This window comes from Propithecus coquereli, unplaced genomic scaffold (genome assembly GCF_000956105.1).
Source record: "Propithecus coquereli isolate 6110/MARCELLA unplaced genomic scaffold, Pcoq_1.0 Scaffold118, whole genome shotgun sequence".
Taxonomy (NCBI): Eukaryota; Metazoa; Chordata; class Mammalia; order Primates; family Indriidae; genus Propithecus; species Propithecus coquereli.
The window spans coordinates 1,376,117-1,392,973 of record NW_012135858.1 but is presented as its reverse complement, the minus strand read 5'-3'; the positions used below and the strand labels follow the sequence as shown (position 1 = coordinate 1,392,973).

At 39.4% G+C, this 16,857-nt stretch overlaps 1 protein-coding gene across 1 annotated transcript in view; it reads left to right on the top strand.

The window, feature by feature from the left end:
* Positions 1–6,741: 6,741 nt before the first annotated feature.
* Positions 6,742–16,857, top strand: part of FMNL2 (formin-like 2) — a 157,898-nt gene continuing 147,782 nt past the window's right edge. The window contains exon 1 of the mRNA XM_012659111.1: positions 6,742–6,774. Within this exon, the coding sequence (XP_012514565.1) occupies positions 6,742–6,774 (33 nt within the window). The remainder of the gene's footprint in view (positions 6,775–16,857) is intronic.

Sequence of the window (16,857 nt, the reverse complement as noted above, 5' to 3'; positions counted from 1 at the left end):
GAATACAGCATATGTGCACAACTTTTTTGTCTCTAGCATTAGAATATCTGGTCAGAGCACTGTTTTTGAACTTATTTAGGTTTTTCTTCAGTGTGCTTTTGTTATTCATTCGTAATACAGTTATGTTCGTTTATTACTGTCTTATTTTAATTCCTGTCACAGTCTGGTTGGTTTTAATTATTTATTTTTAGGCAATGTGAAATATTGCCATAGTTCTAAAAGTTGTAAATACATGAAAAATACATTTGGAAGGCATCATTTCTTCCTCATTCCCAGTCTCCCATTCTGTCCACCCCATTCCTACCCTCTCTCTGTAGGTGAATAATCTCATTACTTTTTGGTTTATCCTTCCTGTATATCTTTTTTTCACACATCAGCAGGGACGTACTATATGTGTTTTCTCATCTCTGTTTTTCATACTAGAAAGGTGGTATTAGTTTTCTATTGCTGCACAAAAATTACTGCAAACTTAGTAGCTTAAAGCAACACAAATTTATATCTTATAGTTTCTTGGGTCAGGAGTTTGGGCGTGGGTTAGCTGGGTTCTCTGCTTAGAGTCTCAGTCACCAGGCTGAAATCCAGGTGTTAGCCAGAGCTACAATGTCATCTGATGCTTGCCTCTTGCAAACCAAGGTTGTAGGCAGAATTCAGTTCCTTGCAATGATAGCACTGAAGCCCTCATCTTCTGGAAGTTTCCCTGGGTTCCTTGCCACATGCCCTCTCCACAGTCTGTCTCTTCAAGACCAACGCAGGATGTCTCTGCTGCTTTGAATGTTTTTGACTACCTTTTTCTCTGACTCTAGACTTGGTCTGTAGAGTTTACTTGTTTAGGTCAGACCCACCTATGATAATCTCCCTTCACCGCTGCCATATAACGAAACCTAATTACTGGAGTGAAGTCCTATCATATTCATGACCTGCCTACGCTTAAGAGGAGGAGATGATTTTGTTGGACATGTACACGGGAGAGCAGGAATCTTGGAGGCTATCTCAGAACTCTAACTTTATAGCATACTGTAGGTTTTCTTTTGCACTTCATACGTTATAATAAATTGTTATGGAAAAAGCATTGTTATATTTGCTGTGCTTCATCTCGATAAGATGTATAGTCTTTGTTCTTTAACTTATTAAAAACTTATTTTTGGTAGTTGGAAGATTTGAATTTCTGTTATAGTGGTTACCTTTTTACTTCACCTTTTTTAAAAAAATGCCCTCACTGATTTCTTATTTAACCTTATATTATCGGAGTAGTCAGTTTGTAATGATATTCTTTAACTCTTATCTATTTCTTGTACATTAATCTGTGAACTTATTCTACTTTCCTGTTTTACTCTCTTCTTCCAATGTTTTAGTTGTATTATTTCTATGTTGTCACAAAATATAACATTATTATGTCAGTCTTTCAGGTCTGCATTTCATTCTTTGTCTTCAGATTTTACCCAGGGTATGATTTCTATGGGTTATATGGTTTTTCTTATTGCTCTACATAGCCTTTGGGAAATACATGGTTGCTTTCTTTTTTTTTTTGGAAGGGGTTGGGGATTGTGAGGATGGGTGCTCAGTTTCTTTGTTTTTTTTTTTTGGTTGAGACAGAGTCTCACTCTGTCGCTCTGGGTAGTAGAGTGCAGTGGAGTCATTGTAGCTCACTGCAACCTCAAACTCCTGGGCGCTAAGCTATCCTTCTGTCTCAGCCTCCTGAGTAGCTTGCACTACAGGCATGCACCACAACACCTGGCTGATTTTTTTTTTTTTCTTTTTGGTAGAGATGGGATCTCAACTCTTGCTCAGGCTACTCCTCAGCTCAAGCAATCCTCTTACCTTGGCCTCCCAGGGTGCTAGGATTACAGGTGTGAGCCACCCCTCCCAGCCCATTGTTGTTTTCTTATAACAGGAGTGGTGTGTGTTTGTTTTCTTTTTTTTTTTTTGAGACAGGGTCTCACCCTGTAGCCTAGGCCAGAGTGCAGTGGCGCCATTGTAGCTTGCTGCAACTTCAAACTTCTGGGATCAAGCGATCCTCCTGCCTCAGCCTCCTGAGTAGCTGGGACTAACATGCGTGGCTAATTTTTCCATTTTTTGTAGAGATGGGGTCTCGCTCTTGCTCAGGCTGGTCTCAAACTCCTGTACTCAAGCAGTCCTTTTGCCTCAGCCTCCCAAAGTGCTAGGATTACAGGAATGAGCCACCGTGCCTGGCCTAGGAGTGTTTCTTTCCCAGCCCCTTATATCAAAACTTTGAGATAATGAGTTTTGGAGATCATCAAAGAAAATTTATTACCTGAATATTCAAAGACTTTACCATTTATATGCATTATATAGAACATGGCAAATGGTCCGTAGTTCAGAAAGAGAGGGAATTAGTCCTTCAACTTAGTGAAGGGATTTGGCATCTTTGTAAACATAAAGGGCCTATATGATGCATATGTCTTTCTGTGAGCCAATAAGCATGAAGGGCAGAGAGTCGTTGGTTGTTTGTAACCTGAAGAGGATGGGAGAAGCCAGTGGCATTTTAAAATAGAAGATCTGAGTGTTAATAAAGAGCTTTTCTTCACCAGAAGCTTGGTAAACTATGTTTCCTGTTAAGCCTGATTGGGGAGTGAAAGTCGGCCCCCTGGAAAAGTATCGATGAGAATGCAGATTTTAGAGGGTCAATATTCAGAATCTCCTTTCAAACTTTTTGGGCTTCATAGCTGAAAAGCTGTTGAGGCTTCAGAAAAAGGAAAGGCGTGAATGAATGAATCAGTTAGAATTTGCAGTGGACATGATTGTTCTAATGGGGGTCCAGCATCCTGAGAGTTATGGTCTGAGTCTGGCCTCCCTCTCTCTGTAGGCCTTTGGCTTGTGGCTTTTGGAGGACAGCTGAGTGTTGGGTTGTTGAGGTTCCTGATGTTGAGGACTTTATATAACACAGCTCTAGAACGTCTCATATTCGTGACTATTAGTTACCAGTTAACCAAATCCACCAAAATCTAAATTAATGACTACAATGGAGAGAAATGAGAAAAGGGGCTGATTTGTGAAAGGATTTCCTGACTTTATTATAGGTCACCCAAGGGCCAATACAGGCTTTTTTAAAGGTGTATGTCTTTTAAAACTGAATTGCTTCTGATTTGTGTGAGAAAGCGTGTGTGTAAATAGGTCTCTGCTGGCAGGTGGCTGGCAGACTCAGCCATGAGCCTTCCAGGCTTGCTATTCTAACAAGATTCTGTTCTGCCACACAAGCCTGGAATAAGTATGATCCATCTAAATACAGTAATCTGTGCATATATTAGCTAGCAATGTATTGAGTTCTTGTTTTTGTCATTTTGGTTATCTGATGCTTTCGGTTTTCCCAATATTGGTTTCTGGAGAATTAAGTTGTGCTGTGTTGGCTAAAACCCAGCTCTGGAGGCACCAAAGCATCCATCTGTGTTTCACTCTCATGTTCCCCCAGCCTGGAGGAAGTCTGTCTGCTTTCTCTTTTGCACAGCCAGGAGATAGAATGTTGAGCTCTGAGGCAATGCTGGGTTTACTTTATTAGATCTCACCCGATGTTAATGAAAGCAGAACAGTGAATTAGACAGTGCTGACTTCAGAGCAACTTGGGTGGGGGAATCACTGAGAGAACATGTTGTTATAGGCAACACCCAGAGGAAAGTTGACAAATGACGAATAGAATCATAGGATATTTGTGGCCCACCAAGAGAGCAGGAGAATGAGAACTAAATTGTCCTCTCAAATACACTTAGATTAAGAAATCAGTCTGGCCCGGTCACGCCTGTAATCCTAGCACTCTGGGAGGCCAAGATGGGAGGCTCGCTTGAGGTCAGGAGTTGGAGACCAGCCTTAGCAAGAGCAAGACCCCCCATCTCTACAAAAAATAGAAAAATTAGCCAGGCATGGTTGTGTGTGCCTGTAGTCCTAGCTACCCAGGAGACTGAGGCAGGAGGATTGCCTGAGCCCAGGAGTTTGAGGTTGCAGTGAGCTACAATGACACCACTGCATTTTAGCCTGGGTGACAGAGTGAGACTCTGTCTCAAAATAAATAAATAAATAAAATAAAAAAGAAATCAGTCCAATTCTCATTCCACAACATAACTTTCATGAATAAGAAAAGCAGGGCTGATATCAGGCAAAATTTCTTGGTGGGTAAAATGTATTGTTGTTTTCTTCCCCTCCTCCTCTCTGCTAGCTTCCCAGCACCTGGTTCATTAAACCCTCCCATCTACTCTCCCAAAACCTTTTCTCAGAAACCACCTGAGATTTGTTCAACTGAAGAATCAACATCTGCTAACTGCTGCAAATAATATATCCCCTACTCTCTACCATACCCGGGATCTGAACAATGCCTTAAAACAGGGATCAAAACACAGATGTCTACAGGAGTAAGTTAGGTCCCTTGAACTAGCAAAGTCTGCCTGGATTTGAGACAAATGGGAGGGAGGGGTGGCCCTTGGCGAGCCAGAGAGCAGGGATCCTGTCTGAGGCGGGCGCCACTCAGCCTTAGCCCATGCTGGCAGGGCAGGCCAGTGTTGTGAGGCCTTCCAAATTTTCCTGAGAAGGTGAAAATTGGGGTTCTTTCATGAAATCTTCCGCATTTTTCATGATATTTGGCAGTTTTAAAAGTTTTATGGACAGTAAAAACAACTCCTTCTGCCCTTGGTGCCCGGTAATCAAACCTTATAGAGCAGTAATTCCCAAATAGAGGTTCTTGACGTAATATGCTTTTCTTAAGGCTAAATTTATTTAGTAATTATTTTTTTCCGAGATTTTTGTCCTTACCATATTGTTGACATAATAATGTAATTGCTTTTATAAAATGACTTGGGGTTGGGGTTAGCTTTTACCTACATTCAGTGAAACTTAAAGGATGACTTTCCTAAAAGGTGACTCAGGAAATATATCTCTGACTTTTCTAAAGGACATGTAACTTGAAAGGATAAATTTTTGAGCTGATATTGAGAGCTCCAGATGGGTTGATGGAAGGGGGAACCAAGACTCTATTCATTTTTTAAAGTTTATCTTGAATGAGCAGCCAGTACAGAGGTTCCAACCTGAACCAGCCAGCTTACCCGGATGCCTGAAATCAAAATTCCCCAAGCTGTCCAGGGTTTTGAGCAAGAGGGTCTTAAGAATATTTACACAGAAAGGAGCAAAGAGCCTGCTTGTGTTCCTGGCTTAAACAAGTAATACAGTCTTGTTTCACTCTGTATAAATTTGTCTAGCTTTTTTTTTTTTTTTTGAGAAATTAATTGCCAAGACTCCCTCTAGAAGGAAGATGACTATGAGGCTGGTGAATGTGTATACTGTAAAGTTTCTCTATTGGAGTCCTATGTACCCCCTGTGATTTAGATATTGGCAGCAAGATACGGTGTACACTTTGAATGTGATCCAAATGTTCTAGTCCATTTAAATTCCGTAAGTTATAGTTTCCTGCAAGAGAAACTGGTAACTGACTGTATCATAGCAAGTATGGAGAGGGACCTAGTTTTCACTGTTGGTGCCCCATCATTTAACAATAGGTCTGAGTAGTTTTAAAGTCAGCAAAGGTGAGAAAATGTTGGTGCCTTTTTTGTTCTTCATACTAGCCTTTGTGGTTGGTTTTTCTTGTGGAGATAAATATGTGAATTTGAGGGGAGGTGGTAACAGTGAGAATTTTGTTTGAAGATAGGCTTATCCGATAATCAAATATAAGATTGATTGTTTCATCCTTGGATTGCCCGCTAGCCACAATTATATTGGAAACCTTAACAGTGAAAACAGCTATTACTCATCGAATACTTTTTAATGTTCCACACACTGCGCTTTGCAATGCATGGATCAGAACATGTGTTTTTCACAGTGGCCTTGTGAGTAGAAGAATACAAGAGGCATGTCTCCAAAGATAGGAAGACATACCTCCTTTATTTTTTATTGTGAGGAGAGTAGGAGAGGAGGGTACAGAAGTGTGGTACATTTGTAAGTTTAGTAGCAGCAGGATGTGGAGAGTTCTGGTGTGAGGGAGTTTATTTCCTTTCTGAGGTACAGGGGGTGAGGCTATATTGAGAGCACAGGTAAGGAGAGGAGATGGAGGTTGGAAGTTTGAAGAGATTGTGAAAGGTTGATCAGAAAAAGGTAGATTTTTTCTGGGCAGTGTTGAGGAACATTTGCAAGTGGTAATTGTTGCTCCGTGGTGGACTGATCTGCCGGCTGGCTATAGGGCACTCTCTGCAGTGCTCAGGTGCTTACATATCAGGACAGATAGAGATGGTATTAAATAGAAATTATTCATGGTGCTTGTTCAAGATGGAAGGCAGCCTTTATTCAGAACTGTCTTGGTAGGTGTAGGGACCACTGCATTGTGATTTTGCAGTAGGGAAGTGAGGCTGGGTTCAACTCCCAACACAGCGTGGGGAATCAGGAACTATAGCCAAGGAGGTGGGTGGGGTCAGTGGATGGAAAGCTGTTAAAAGGAAACATCAGGAATAAGGGGATTCTGGCTAAACCGACCTAACAGAATTCTTGCTGAAGATAGGACAGGGTGACCAGACACACCACCTGGGGGATGGTGGAGGATGAGGAGCCCAGTTGGCTGTGGAGTGTCATCAGATACAGAAGCTGGGGATACTGGCTAAAGTGACTTAGCAGGGTTCTTGCTAAAACCAGATTTTATTAATAGAAGGAAGTACGTACATGGATGTAGGAGAATGTACTGGAGCCTGACTAAAGTTTGATCAAGCAAAAAATCTTTAGTTGGTTTGTCTAGGTTTGGGGGTTTGTCAGTCGACTATGTCGAAAAGGTGGCTGGTGGAGCAAGAAGCGGTAGTCCATTGTCAAGAATGTTATTTACCTGGAGGATAGATCTAAGCTGGGTAAGGAGAGAACTTCAGAAAACAACAAGCCGATGGGAGCTCTTTACTAAGATCAAACAAATTTGGGGAAGGTATTAATTATTAAAACGAGCTAGGATGTCCCCTTGCAACTGAGTTCCCACCGCCGCTCCTGCTGAGTGAATGGTTTGTACACCCCACAATGAGGAACACTGGGCCATTTCTGATTTGTACACTGGCTCTGTCTAGGCAGTCTCCCCCGTACCTGTTTCTCATTTTGTGTGTGTGTGTGTAATACATTTGTGCTCAAAATTGTAAGAAATAAGTAAATGGATTGTTCAGTGAATGTAAGCTTCTCCTCTCTTCTACACTGAGGCACTTTTTTTTTTTTTTTTTATCAGTAGACCTCAAACATGATGTACATAAGGATCTTGCCCCAGAGACTTGTAAGAGACGTGGATTCCTGGGCGGAGAGTCGGTGTGAAAACTAGCCAGCTACTGCGTTTCTTTTGAAGAAAAAAATATAGTGTTAGTGAATAAGAAGTATTGTTTTGTATGAAGGAAGATAGTTAGAATTTACCTCAGGGTAGGTTGGGGGTGTGTATAAGAAAAAAATTGGTAGAATCAGGGAAAGGATCCAGTAGTAGCTACTTTAAAATGAAACATGAAAGACCTTTGAACAAATGAGAATTGAGAATACAGGAGTTGCTTTTCTTATGGTATTTTCTTCCTTAAAATAAGTAAAGCCGTTATTGCTTGGCTTATTTTTTTTTTAATTTCAAAATGTTGAGGGGGATACACGTGTTTTTGTTACATGGATACCTCCTATAATGCTTAAGTTGTGGCTCTTAAGTGCCCTTGGCTTATTGTTGCAAGTTGTTAACAACTCAGTAAAACATGCATGAAACCTGTAAGGAGCAGAGCCTCGCTCCTCAGTAGCTTTGGCAGCTGGGAGTGCTGACTTGCTGTCCACCTCCCAGTGTCCTCAGAGCCACAGGACTGGGTTAGAAGAATATTAGTGGGGGTCTGGTACTACTAGCCTTGTCTTTGAGTGTCTGATAATTGAGTTTTTGAAAACTGAAATTTGGTATTACACTTTTCATTCTTGCATAGCTATAGACAGACATTCATACCTTGATTTCTTCAGGGTGTAACTGGCTTGTAAATTAGGGTGTCTGTGTAATTAATCATCCAGATTGAGTAATTTTGAGATTGAAAGGGGGTACTGTTAATAATTATGCCAGGACAACAGGCATTTTGGAATAATACTCTATCATGAAACTAAGCTCTATCAAACAGTTTTGAAACAATGTTTAGTCTGAAAGATTTCTTTACAAGTCACATGTGAAAAAATTTTATCTGGCTTGAAGTTTATCGAGCTAATAACTAGGGTGCTACGTATTACGTGACATGCTGTTTACATTGAACTCCAAAAGAAATCTCATTTTTATGATAAAATTTTATTTGTCAGTCTCATCACCTGCTCTAATAATTTCTCATACAGTTTGAGAAGAAAGTATAAAATTCTTTGTAGAAATCCTTTTATTTTAGAATACAATAGTCTCTCGATATTGGGGGGGGGTGAGTTTGGTTCCAGGACCCCCATGGATACTCAGGTCTCTTATATAAAATGGCATAGTATTTGCATATAACATATGCACATCTTCCTGTATACTTTATTTATTTATTTATTTTTGAGAGAGAGTCTCATTTTGTTGTCAGGGATAGAGTGCCATGGCGTCAGCCTAGCTCACAGCAACCTCAAATTCCTGGGCTCAAGTGATCCTCCTGCCTCAGCCTCCTCAGTAGCTGAGACTATAGGCATGTGCCACCATGCCCGTCTAATTTTTTCTATTTTTAGTTGCCCAGCTAATTTCTTTCTATTTTTAGTAGATACGGGAGTCTTCCTCTTGCTAAGGCTGGTCTCCAACTCCTGACCTCAAGCCATCCTCCCATCTTGGCCTCCCAGAGTGCTAGGATTACAGGTGTGAGCCACCATGCCCGGCCCCTCCTGTATACTTTAAATCATCTCTAGATTACTTATGATCCATAATATAGTTTACATGCTATGTAAATGGTTGTTATACTGTATTGCTTAAGGAATAGTGAGAAGAAAAAAGTCTGTATATGTTCATAACATGTGCAATTTTTTCCCAAATATTTTGATCTGTGGTGGTAGAATCTACAGGTGTGGACCCCATGGATACGGAGGGCCAGCTGTACTTCCAGAAAGCAGTAATATCAGGTGTGATGGGGGCGGGGGGTGGATAAAATCTAGATCAGAAGTTTCTAAAGTTTTTCAGTTCACAACACCTTTAGTGTCTCAATTATAGTGCCTCCTACACTAAAAGAAAAACCTAAATGTTCCATTTATTAAGTACTTATGTCTGAACAACTGAGTATTTATGTCTTAATAGCTTAGTGATTGTTTAAAAGAATATTACATATGAATTGTGAGAAAAAATACTTTTATTCCTTCAGAAACCACAGTTGTAAATATTATATGCGCACCTGTTGGGCACTGCACAAGTTCTCAGACCTTGAATTCAGATTGTACACGATCACTCTCATTTTCTGTTCAATTTTGATTTTTCTCCTGTTACTTTTTGTCACAGCACCTGCTAACTAACCAACTTTGCAAAGGTAGTATGTTGTGGAAAGACATGTAGCATGATTCAATGCAGAAACTGTGAACTACATCAGGCCAGTAGTTGGTGTGGAGTCAGACAGATTTTGAGTTTTGTTGCTTCCTTCTAAAGTAATGCCACCATTTCCTTTGAGCTCACTGTAGTGCTTTGGGGTGTCTTGGCACTCAGTTTGGGAACCACAATTATAGACATTTCTATTAAGTTAATCATTTAACTGTTAGCTAGACATCCATTGTATTTATAGTACCAGAAATTCTTACCTATGTAAGTGGGAAGCTCTCAGAGGCATTCTGTTAAAGCAGTTAAGATACTGTGCCAATACTTCACTCCAATACTTCACTCTTCTCTTTCTGGAATTTGGTTGTATTGTGTTCTGTACTCAATAGCTGAAGTTCATTAAACACTTACATCAGGCACTGAGCTCAATGAAACGCTTTACATGTGTGTTCACTCGTTTGATTTTTAATTTTCACAGCAGCCCTGTGGTATAAAGCCTCTTCTGTCAGGCTCCTCCGGAAATGCTCTTGGATTAGATAGGGTTGTTTTACCGATGAGGAAACTAAAGTTCAGAAAGATTAAGGGACTTGCCTGTGGACATACAGCAAGCAGTTTCAGCCCTGGCATATAAACTTGGGTTTTTTTTGTTTGTTGATTTTGTTTCTAAATGAAGACTATAATCTCTGTCTTCAGCCACACTCTCGTGTGGATACCACACAGCTGTTCATGTGTCTCTTGCTGTGAGAGGTGCTTTCCGTGTTTCGTGGTGATCCTAACAGGGAGATGTTTTTGTTCTCATTTTCAAACAAAAGCACTGAGACTTGGAGAAATTTAGTTACTTGCCAAAATGAACTGCTAGTAATTGGAGTTTGAACCCAGAGGTCTAAGTTATTCCAAAGCTTGTAATTGTAATTCGTTGCAATGACCAGAAGACATTCTAAAATTCTGGTGTTCTTTGAGTCATTTAAGAAAGATGAAGTTATGATAGTATGGCTTTTGTGTTAATATATCTTGATAAATCCTATTCATTTAGAAATCATGCATGGTATGCGTGGCACCTCTCTATTAAACAGTGTGCCTGTTGCCCAACCCCATGCAATAACAGAGAATATATTGTGCTTACCATTTATAAATATATGTGTAGAAGAGAGAAAGAGAATGAATGGACCTATTTGTCAGTGGACCAGCTGATTAGGATGGAATGCTACAATAACACCAAGCCAGCAGACCCTTGAGATAGGACAGTGTGTGGAGGATCAGGTTTTAAAGGCTTGTTTGGGATGGAGAGTAAGTACTATGTACTTTTTCAGGTCACAAATTGGAAGTCTCGTGATCCTGTCGCTTCTCTTTAAAGCCTAATATCAAACACTTGTTCATTTGTACTTGGAGTTGAGTTTCTCTCTGTAAGAAGACAGACCTGAATCAGAGGCACACTGTAAGCTGACAAACTCTTTGGATGGGAAGCAATGTTAGGTTCTTAGATGGAATGTATTGCATTAGCCCTGGGCTCCTGAGGACTTGAGGTGTAATCTGTAGTAGGATACATGTGTTCATGTGAGTTAGGTGTGGTTCATCTCTTGAATGAACAGAGTGGAGTTGTTACAGAATGTAAGAATGCAAAGATTAAATGGCCAATGTAGTATGTGGGCATTTCTCCAAATACTTGTAGCTCTCTTACAGAAGGATAACACTACTTTGTAGGAAACAGAAAAGTGTTTACATCTAGAACATGTTGAGTGGGTGTACTGAGTTCAGCAGTCAGGGTCATGTCCCCTGGGCCTACTGTTGTGTTGCGAGAAGCACAAGGAATCAACATAGTCAGGTCCCCACCCACACACTCCCATTTTCATTTCTCTCGCGTGCGTGCTTTCTTCCTTTTTCCTGCACACAGCCAAAGTCTAACACTTAAAATTGAGCAGCACACATTCTGGGGCCTGCTTCCCAGAAATTCTTTGTTTGTAAGTGTTGGTGTGTGCCCCTTCTGGAAGGTGTTCTTTTTCTTACTGCTTTGCTTGGTGCACGCAGTGCAAATGAGACCGTGTTTCCTTGTGTGAGACCAGACCATACACTTGGGTAGCATTTTATGCCTAGAATACACCACTGTAGTGTGAGAATATAAAACAAGCAATAACTCAAATGACATGGATTTTATTTCACATGAACCTTTCTATTAATCTAATAATTATTATTTAATGTCATAGTTGTTTTGCACTGCACGTATGAAATCTAAATTTCCATGTACCCATACATCAGAATTGGTTTTGCTGGTATCGTGGGAGTTTTACTTAACTCAGAACCATTTATTAAATGTGTGCTGTTTGTTCATGTTCTGAGAATTGTATTAAAAGATATCAAAGTATGCCAGCGAACTTTCCCTGTCATTGGATAAGAAGCATACACATGTGAAATGATAGAACAACAAATAGGATCATGATTGGTCCCCCAGACAAGTGCTGTTAGTGATAATACAAAGCAAAAGTGACTCTAAGCGTGGTGTATGGATGATTGAGGACCTGGGTTTGCATGTAGATTTGGTAGAGAAGGTGGGTGGGGCTGTAAGAGAGGCAGGTTAGGTATGAGCAGAGGCTGGAGTATGAGAGGATAAGGTACATTCCTGACCTTTTAAATATTTTTTTAAATTTTACGGGATCGAAATAGACAATCTTAGTAGTACTGGTATAAGATTTAACAACCACCTGTAAATAGATGATGGTTAAATTTGACACTCCTGGTCCTAATCATTTATTTGTCTAAAAGAAGATAAAAGATCTTGGGGGTGTGCCTTTAGTTTATCATAATACAGCCTGTGTGAGCAGAATTCAGTGCGCAAACATTAAGTACCACCTGAGTGCTAGGCACGTTGCTGGAGGACTGGGGCTATAAGGAGGACAAACAAATTCTTCTCCTCTCCAGGGACTTGCAGTCTTGTAAGGAAAGAAAGAGAAGTGAATGTGATTGGTGGTCCCCTCAAAAAGGTTTTGGGGTTGTTAAATTTTGTTCTTAATATCAGTTGTTTGGGGAATTCTTTGGTTTCTGTGACATCTTGAGGAGTTCAGCATTTTAAAAAAATTAAATAGAAAAGTGTTCTCTTAGAGACATCACATGTGAATTAACTTGTTGATGGTGAGTGTTGACCACAAAAATACCAGCAAAGTAGTGCTTTAATACCAGGATTTTGTACACATAGGTACAAAAGTTTACTTGATGGTCTTTTCCACAGCCATGAAGGGTAAGGGCCAGGGGCTAAGTAGCAAGGTAAAGAAGGAGAAAACCAAGAACAGAAAAATTAATCAACTTGTCATACGTCAGAAGGTCTGCCATGCAACACTGTCCAATTTTCCTGCCTGTCTTGGCTGGGCTTATCTGTGAAGACGCTGTGGGTTTCTGGAAACAGAGTCCATCAAGACTGATAAACATGTGTTGCAGTGAAACCTTAAGTCCTGCCAGCGTTATTGGGTGTGTTTAGATAGTGTAGAGTTTTATTTCAGGACATGTCTTCTTTGTCAGCTGATAGTATAACTTTTAGATTTTTTTAGTAATTTAATCTTAGGACATCTAGTCCCCCCAGGTTTTCTATTTCCTACTGTAATTACATTAAGTACTGGCTTGTATCAATTTGAATCTACAGCATATAAAATGGAAATGATACCTGTGGTGACTGGCAGTTTGAAGTAGATATGAAAATTTTAGAATTTGGGATTTCAGAATGAAGAAAGCCTTGTATTGGAGGAGCCAAAACATCATCAGCAAAAGTATTAATTTTCTATTGCTTCTGCAACAAATTGTCATGAACTTAGTGGTTTAAAACAACTCAGTGTTGTTCTGTAAGGTTAGAAGTTTGACAAGGTCTTACTTGGCTAAAATCAAGTTCTTAGCAAGACTTCATTTATTTCTGGAATCTCGAAGGGAGAATCATTTCTTTTTTTGTATATGTGGTTACATGGAACACTTCTATAATGCTTGAATCATAGTTATGAGTGCCCATCACCCAGATAGTGTTCATTGTATCCGTTAAATAGGTTATCGCCCATGCCCTCCTCCCCACTCCCGCCAGCTCTCTGTGCACATGTGTGCTCATCGGTTAGTTCCGGTTTAATAGTGAGTACATGAGGTGTTTGCTTTTCCATTCTTTAGATACTTAGGATAATGGTCTCTAGTTCTATTCAAATTGTTGTAAAAGGCAATACGTCATCCTTCTTCATGGCTGAGTAGTAATATTTTATGATATACATATACACATTTTGTTAATCTACTCATGAATTGATGGGCACTTGGGTTGATTCCACATCTTTGCAGTTGTGACATGTGCTACAATAAACATTCAAGTGCAGGTGTCTTTTTGATAAAATGACTTCTTTTCCTTTGCCCAGTAGTGGGAATGCTGGATCAAACGGTCAGTCTACTTTTAGTTCTTTGAGGAATCTCCATACTGTTTTCCATAGAGGTTGTACTAGTTTGCAGTCCCACCAGCAGTGTATAAGTGTTCCTTTCTCTTCTGCATCCAAGCCAGCGTCTATTGTTTTTAGACTTATTAATAAAAGCCATTCTTACAGGGGTAAGGTGATATCTCATTGTGGTTTTAATTTGCATTTCCTTGATGATTAGTAACATTGAGCATTTTTTGTATGTTTATTGGCCATTTGTCTATCTTTTGAAAAGCTTCTGTTCATGTCTTTTGCCTATGTTTTGATGGGGTTGTTTGATTTTCCCTTGCTGATTTGCCTGAGTTCTTTGTAGATTCTGGTTATTAGTTTTTTATTGGGTGTATAGCTTGTGAATATTTTCTTCCATTCTGTAGGGTGTCTATTTGTTCTGTCGATTATTTCCTTGGCTGTGCAGAAGTTTTAATTTAATCAAGTCCCATTCATTTATTTTTGTTGCTGTGATTGCCATTGGGGTCCTCTTTGCCTAGGCCGATATCTAGAAGAGTTTTTCCAATGTTTTATTGTAGTATTCTTTTATGGTTTCATGCCTTACATTTAAGTCTTTTATCTATCTTGAATTAATTTTTGTGAGTGGTGAGAGATAGGGGTCCTGTTTCATTCCTCTGTGTGTGGCCCTCCAATTTTCCTGGTACCAGAATCGTTCCTTTACCTATTTTAGTTCCCAGAGGGTGTCCACACTCTTTGGCTTGTGTTCCCTTTCCTCCAGCTTTAATGCCAGCAGCAACTGGTCAGGTCCTCCTCATATAGCGTCACTCTGACCTTTCCTCTGCTTTTTTTAAAACTATTTTTTTATTGTGATAAAATATCCATAACATGAAGTTTATCATTTTAACCGTTATTAAGTACACAATTCAGTGGCATTAAATACATTCACAACATCATGCCACCATCACCACTACTTATTTCCAAAATTTTCATCACCCCAAAAGGAAACTCTGTACTCATTAGGCAATAATCACCATTCCCACTCACCCTGACCACTGGTAACCTCTAACCTATTTTTTATCTCTGTGATTTTGCTTATTCTGGATATTTCACGTAAGTGAAATCATATAGCATATGTCCTTTTGTGACTGGCTTCTTTCACTTAGCATATTTCAGCATTCATCCACATTGTAGCATGTATCACAGCTTCATTCCTTTTCATGGCTGCATGATATTCCTTTGTAGGTATATACCACATTTTGTTTATCCATTTATCAGTTGATGGAAACTTGGGTTGTTTCCACCTTTGACTATTGTGAATAATGTTGCTATAAATATTGGTGTACAGGTATCTCTTTGAGTCTCTGTTTTTGGTTCTTTTGTGTATATACCTAGGAGTGGAGTTGTGGGGTCACCTGTTAAGTCTGTGATTAACTTTTTGAAATGATGAAACTTGAGAAATGATAGTAGACACGTCTGCCTGGATTCTTTTTTTAAAACTAGATTTATTGAGATATAAGTGATAAATAAAAATTGCATATATTAAATTGTATAGCTTGATGTTTTGAGATACAGTCATGCATTGCCTAACGATAGATACGTTCTGAGAAATGCATCCTTATGTGATTTTGTGCGAACTTCACAGAGTGTACTTACACAAACCTAGATGGTATGGCTGACTGCACACCTAGAGTATAGGGCATAGCCTATTGCTCTGAGGCTACAAACCTATACAGCATGTTAGTGTACTGAATACTTTAGGCAATTGTAACACAATGGTAAATATTTATGTATCTAGACATATCTAAACATAGGAAAGGTATATAAAAATATAGTTAAAAAATAAAAATTGGCACACATATGTAGGGCACTTACCATGAATGGAACTTGCAGGGCTGGAAGTTGCTCTGGGTGAGTCAGTGAGTAACTGGTGAGTGAAGATGAAGCCTAGGATATTACTGTAAACTTAGGCTACACTAAATTTATAAAACATTCTCTTCAAGAATAAATTAACCTTAGCTTACTAGACTTTTTACTTTATAAACTTTAATTTTTCAAAACTTTTTGACTCTTTTATGATGACACTTTAAAACACAAACGCATTGTACAGCTGTATGAAGTTTTTTAAATATCCTTATTGTATAAGTCTTTTTCTATTTTTATCAAGACATCACTAGGCAATAGGAAGTTTTCAGCTCCATTACCTTATAGGACCACTGTTGTGTATGTGGTATGCTGTTGACCCAAATGTTGTTATGCGGCACATGACTGTATGTATACAGTGTGAAATGATCATAATCAAGCTGTTTAACAGATCTGTCATCATCATAGTTACCATTTCCTCCTCTTTATTTTTCGAGGTGAGAACACTTAAGATCTACCCTTTTAGCAAATTTCAAGTGTACAATTCAGTATCATTAACTAGACTCACCGTGCCTTACGTTGGGTCTCCAGAACTTGTTCGTTCTGCCTGAAACTTTGTGTCCTTTGACACCATCTCTTCATTTCCCCCTGGGCCTGGCTTCTTTGCTCTACCGCTGGTAATAAACAGTTATAAGAAGTCGGACAGATGCTTTCACCTTTTTGAGTCTGTTTGGTCACCTATAAAAGACAGAATATAACTAACACTTTGCAAGCTTCTCTTCCAGCTCTGTACTTTTGGATTATAAAAGTTATGGAGGAGTCATGTTTGGTTCAAAATGTAAAGCTTTCTAAGAAAATGGACTGTACCTAAGAGTGTGAATGAGAGATCAGAGGTGTGTCTCATTTCCACCTGTTCCCCAGAAAGGACAGCTTTCCAGTCAGATTTTATTTTGAAGATGTAAGTAGATTAGGGAGAGACTCATTTTTCCCTTTGTGGGCTTCACTGGCTACAGTGGTGATAGTAATACCCTAAATGATTAATAAAAATAACACTGACAATGACAAATGACTGACTTTGATGACTCACTTTGGCTAACTGTTTGGCTGGCTGAGTCCTGTGCCAGAAAAGAAGCTGAAAATACCTTAGCAGCATCCTCTAGACTAGGAAGATACTAAAATTTAGGATGCCAGGTACTT